At 37.6% G+C, this 6,000-nt stretch overlaps 2 protein-coding genes across 5 annotated transcripts in view; one reads left to right on the top strand and one right to left on the bottom strand.

Annotated features, from left to right (window-relative positions):
* Positions 1 to 1,886: 1,886 nt before the first annotated feature.
* Positions 1,887 to 4,292, bottom strand: LOC105382968 (calcium/calmodulin-dependent protein kinase type 1). Its single transcript, XM_011552963.3, has 2 exons — positions 3,292 to 4,292; positions 1,887 to 3,091 (listed from the first exon to the last, which is right to left on the bottom strand). Exons 1-2 carry the CDS (start codon positions 4,158 to 4,160, stop codon positions 2,878 to 2,880), a joined length of 1,083 nt encoding a protein of 360 aa, XP_011551265.2. The 5' UTR covers positions 4,161 to 4,292; the 3' UTR covers positions 1,887 to 2,877.
* Positions 4,293 to 5,277: 985 nt separating this feature from the next.
* Positions 5,278 to 6,000, top strand: part of LOC105388463 (disks large 1 tumor suppressor protein) — a 60,943-nt gene continuing 60,220 nt past the window's right edge. For 3 of the 4 annotated variants that reach the window (XM_048624785.1, XM_048624786.1, XM_048624784.1), the window contains exon 1: positions 5,278 to 5,534. In XM_048624785.1, coding sequence (XP_048480742.1) covers positions 5,516 to 5,534 — 19 coding nt within the window. In that variant the 5' untranslated portion in view covers positions 5,278 to 5,515. The remainder of the gene's footprint in view (positions 5,535 to 6,000) is intronic. The other variant, XM_048624787.1, reaches the window with a different exon arrangement.

Below are 6,000 nucleotides of genomic sequence, written 5' to 3'. Positions count from 1 at the left end.
GTTTTATGGTCACATACACGATACATAAATTTATTTTATTACTCATAAAAAACCTTTTATCCGTACCTGTACAGGAACGTTATTTAAAATTTAAATACTTACATACATGTTCGCTAAATACAAAATAATTTCACAAAAAAATACTGAGGTTGGAATGTACTTTTATATTTAATCCAAATGAAAGCTTTTAAATATATAACATACCTACATTGATATAATGTTAACTTTATTGGGCTCGTAAATGCTCAAAAGGAAAAATTATAATATTATAACAGTAAATAAAATGGGAATGTTCTAATTGATTTAGTAAGACAAATCAACTCAATACAAAGACATCTCAGATGTGATAAAATAAAACACGAGAAATGTTCAGAATCAGAAAGGATCTTAAAGGTTAAATTTAAGGGTAAAGTTTATGTTCGAGGGTAAGTACAATGATGTGTACAATTTAATTACAAAAAAAATAGTTTTTTAAGTAATTCTTCGGAGCTTCAACATTTGTGATTGAGATTCACAAGTCATAGAAAGCGGGCCAACTTGTAGAGTTTGCATTAACGGACGTCCCATACTAGTATATTGTACGGAGTCCAAACATTACATCGTGAAAGAGAGTATTACATCATGACACATTCAACGTATTGTGCTTGTATATTATAAACAGGAATTTCATTCATGGGATAGTCATACAATAATCTGTAGGAAGGTAAGAATTATACACTAATACAACTATTTATAGTCTCATACAATGCAATAGACACTACTCATTCACATCACAATTTTAAAACAACTACATTGTAAGGGTTAAATAGGTTGCAATAATGATTAATAATAAATATAGTAAAACAGTAAATATTTGTCATTTTATCAATTTCTTACTATTAGTTTTATGGGTTGTCCTTACTATCTCAATACTACAGTTTTGTTTTGTATTGATGTCTCTGATAAGTATAGGTACTTATAGCAGTAGAGCCTTTAAGTCTGTTTTAGGATTACTGTAACGCTGATGATTTTTATAACGGGTCATTACAAGATTATAACTTAGTAGCTTCTATAATGGAGTAGGATTTATGTATTTACAACTACTATTCTGTAGATAACGTGCGAATTACCGAATAATTAATAAATCAATATTATTTCGAGCCACAGTTATCTCGGGATTTATTATTATTTTTGTACGAACGAGGATACTGTCTTATCTTCTTAACGACTGTTTACATTTTCAAATCGAGGTATTAGGTACCTATGGCTGAGACTGAGATTTGTTTCTACAACTGAAGTAATTTAACCGGCTATCTGTCTATCAAACTTGTTTAAAACCCTGTGTCACAAACTCACATATCGTGTAATTGGTAAATATATACCTAATGCCCTGATTACACCTACCGAGCAGAGTGGCGAGACATATCCTCGGCCGAGCACTCGTTCAATTGCTAGTAGAAGTGCTCGGCCTAGGATACTGTCTGTCTCGCCTTTTATTCGGTAGGTGTAATCACCGTTAACTAAAACGTAACTTGGTACATACATGGATTCGATGAAATCTTCAAGTGCGGTGGTATTGGTGGTAGGACGTCTTGTGACTCGTAGGTAGATATAATGCACCAGACATAATTTAAAATGGCTCAATAGCCGAGCCTGTCACTGTTTTCAGGGTCAGCTAGGCTCTAGGTATCATTTTTCAAATCGATGTATTGATTTTCACATCACACCACACACGACTGTAATCCCAGATGGAGTAGGTATACATCCGTAAGTCACGCAAAGTCACTTGATTAAGTAATTGAAAAATACGTAAGTGTTTTAATTTCCCAGTTAGAGTAAAGTTATGAACATAAACATTACATATTTCGCTGTAAAGGGTGGCTTAAATTAAATTCCCGGAATACCCGGAATTAAATTCATGTTTTGATATTTAGTGACGCCTTTAACTGTAACAACTTTCAGTAAATATAAGATTCAGATAATAAGGACAACTCATCTAATAACATAGCACTTATTAATATGTGATTATCACCACTGTCCACTAGCAATAATTATTTTAGGCAGTATATTTAAAGAGAACAACATTTCTATTCCAATGCAAAGGTACATGTATGAAGTATAGATAAATAATGATTTTAATGAGTGATCAACGTGAAAAACGTCTTGTACTTATCTAGAAATAGGAAATATATTTTTCTTTTATTTGAACATAAAATCGTCAGTTGTTTAAAACCTATCAATAAGTTTATGAGTAAGTATCAAGAAGGATAGAGGAATAACAATTTGATGATAGAATATTTCATATTGCTTTGTGACTACCTTTCACTTATTAAAAGACCTAACAACATCTTTAATAAGCCACAATGACTAGTCATATTATGAATAATAATAACACTTTCGTTGATCTTGTAACACTATGTGATAACATTAAAATCACTGTTCCAATTAACTTTAAGAACACGATAAAAGCATTTTTTTTGATACATAGTAAGTAGATAGGTACATAATAATATAGTTTTAGAGAAGTCATGGCACAGATAAATATAGCACTTGCTTCTCAGCAACTGATTTGACAATGAATTTCAATTAATGTCAGCCACAAGTATCAATTTAATAATCACTTGCGAACTGATGTGTTAAAGAAAGTCGCCCACTTAAACAGAACACTTCAAATGAATCTTAATTGTAAGGAGAATAAAAAATAAAATCTTCAGATCTAAACATAGTTATGAGAGCAAATAAAATATCAATAGATGTTGTCTCATTGTCAGATCATAATTCAGTTTCAATGTTATTAATTGGAGAGACAAACCCTGTCAGAATTGTTGGGAACAACTAATTTAAGTACCTGGAACAAGCATGGCGGGTGCGAGGTGCGGGAGGGGGTCAGTCCACTCGCTACTGCTTGCTCTGTGAGTTGGAGGCTGCATTGCGACTCGAGCTGCTGCTGCTAAGAGCCATCTTCTGCATTTGCCGGATGACGGTGGTGGCGTGGTATGCCTGTTTCCAGCGAGACTTGGCAAAGTTCTTCTTGAGCTGCTCGGACACGGTGCCATGGATGTTCTTGCTGCTCGCCGCATTGCCTGATATCCATGGATGGGCCAGTGCTTGTCTGTAAGAGAAACAAGTATAATTTACATAAGTCTATAAACATTTATCTATGCCAAACAGAACAATAACATGAAATTTGAAGATTTTTCTCCTAAGTGAAAAATGTGTATGAATAAATCTTTTGGTACATTTTAATTTGATTAATTTGTAGGAAAATTTTAAGATTGCTCAGTAAAGTTAAAAATAACAAAATATGCTTACTTGCAAGTATATCTCTTGTCAACATCGACACACATTAAATGCCGTATGAAGTCTTTAGCAGAATCACTTATGTCATCCCAATAAGGCGAGTCGAACTCAAAGTCGCCTTTTAGAATTTGTGCAAACAGGTTTGCATCACTTTCATCATAGAACGGTGGGTATCCACACAGCAATATGTAGGAGATGACTCCTATGCTCCACACATCTACGGCCTTGCCATACGGTTTCTGGGCAAGGACCTCTGGAGCCACATATCCCGGGGTGCCACAGGCTGTAGCCATGATGCCGGAGTCCTCAATCTTAGACAAGCCAAAGTCACTGATCATGATCTTGCTCTCCTCTTCGGCGCTGTAGTACAGCAGGTTCTCGGGCTTGAGGTCGCGGTGCACGACGCCCTGGCAGTGCATGTAGTCGACCGCCTCCAGCACCTGGCGGATGAGATTGGCGGCGTCCTTCTCCGTGTAGGAGCCCTTCTCCACGATGCGGTCGAACAGCTCGCCCCCCGTCACCAGCTCCATCACCAGGTACACCTTGTTCTTGTCCTCGTAAGTCTCCAGCAGCTGAACGATGTTCGGGTGAGAAAACATCTTCTTGTCCGCGCCATCGCTCTTCGCCTCGCTGAATCTCTTCAGAACTCTGATCTCGTTCTCCAGAGAGTCCTCTTTTCCTTTTAGCGCCTTCTTGTCGATGATCTTGCACGCGAACAGCTGGCCGTTCTCCTTGCTCTCGATGAGGCGCACCTCGGAGAAAGCGCCAGTGCCGAGCAAATCTTTCACTACATACTTGTCGTCGATGGATGGCAGCTTCTCAGCTTCGCGACTTTCCTTTTTAGATTTCCTCCCGAAATCTTTTTTGCCAAATAGAGGCATCGTGGAGCCTCACGCTAACCGATGTGTACTACTAATCTAAAAATTATCTACGTTGCATTCGAGATTGACTCCTCTCGGATCGGAATAGACGTTTGATACGCGACGGACGTCTGTGCGCAGGACACCCAAGGTCAACTGATCTGTCAAAGTGACATGTCGATTTAACTACGTTTCGTTGTACGTAGTTCTAATCATGTACTCTGTGGTAGTTATTTTATTTTCTTTACATACCTACTTAGAAGCCACTTGAAAAAATAATCTTCTTGCTTTGAATAGAGCCAGGCAAAAAGGAAAAAATCAAAACGGATGAATTTGAAAATTTTGCAGGGCCTCTTCATCATTTTATCACCAGCATCTAAGTATTTATATTTTTAAAACACAGTAATCTTGTATCGCGTAATCCGAGTGATATTCTTAACTTTCATGCATTGAAAGCAAGCGGTGTGCCTTTCAAAGCATAAGCCAATGTTTATTTACTTACGCAATACGGAACGTATAAACATATTTCTTCGATACGTGCTGCCATCTACAGTTTTTCTAAAACATAAAGCTTTTAAAATCAATAAAATCGTTGAAGGGATTTCCAGTCAACCGACCCTGTGTACCTGGTGGATGTAGTGGTTAGCAGAGGGTAGGTAGGTAGTTTCATGTTCCTGTACCTAACCATCTCAGGTCATCAGTCATCATCCAGACAAAAGAATCATCATCGTTCTTTACCTAGTTATAATCACGAATATGCAAGTAGTTACCCTCATTATGTTAGAATGTTGTCCAACCTTACATTTTTCGTTTGTCTGGGTAACGGTATTCGGTACTTATTTATTTGTTAACACATTGAATGCCGACTACGCAATATTGCGTAGTACGTACCATGTGGTACCTAGTGACATTAGGTACCTTCGGCACTCAATGGGTTAACAAAGGTTAGATAAATTTTATTGCTATCAAGTAGTTAGAAGTTTTTTTTCAAGATTGTGTTTATGTATTTTGTGTCGAAAGTGTTTTACTTCCTACCATAGAGTTTCCAACCCTTATCGCTCTACATCTCTACAATTTCCTCGTCTATGGTTCCACCCTGTGACGTCACGGTGGAAATCGACCAATCCCGAAGGGCGCAGTAGTCGGCAACGGAGCTACGCGGAATCACTCTACTGCACATTATCGTCGAACGATTTTCCCAATGTTTTCGATGTGCGAACCCAAGTGCCGTATAAAAATAATTCAATGCTGTGATTAAAATAATATAAAATGGACGTAGGAATCGTTGAAGCTAAGCTATTTGTTGTTCTTATGTTATAAGGAATTAAATACGTTGGTAGTTTTGTGAAATTAGTGCGTGAGGGGGTGGTGCCGTGATGCCAGTTCGTAAGCAAGGTGAATATATTGGCTATTCGCTTATAAACGTTCGATGGAACGTCGATATTTCATTTGTTTTTGTGTAAGTTAGCGGCTCTGAGCGCGGGTGCATGACGGCTTATTGTTAGGGGTTGGTTATCGTAACAAAAGGCCCCCTGTTCCCCTACGCTTATCGACAATGCAGTGACTAGTGTTGCCAGATCACCGATATGGCATAAGTACACGTAGTTTTATTTATACTAGTACTGAATAAGTAGATAAGCACCTGTATCTACACTTTTATATTATTACATTTCGCATCGAGTAGCTATCCTATTTGCGTCGGGCAATAAAACTTTGAGTGCCTCTTTTGGCTAAATTTAGCCGGAATCAATCAGGAAATAATAGCTGATGCCTATAGGTTGGTACATGCCTCACGCCCCAGATTTAATAACATGCTGCCATACAGAGTTGTTCTCTACCTTATAGTTAAGTTGGTACCTAG

This window comes from Plutella xylostella, chromosome 12, assembly GCF_932276165.1.
Source record: "Plutella xylostella chromosome 12, ilPluXylo3.1, whole genome shotgun sequence".
NCBI lineage: Eukaryota > Metazoa > Arthropoda > Insecta > Lepidoptera > Plutellidae > Plutella > Plutella xylostella.
This window is presented reverse-complemented; position numbering and strand designations above follow the sequence as displayed.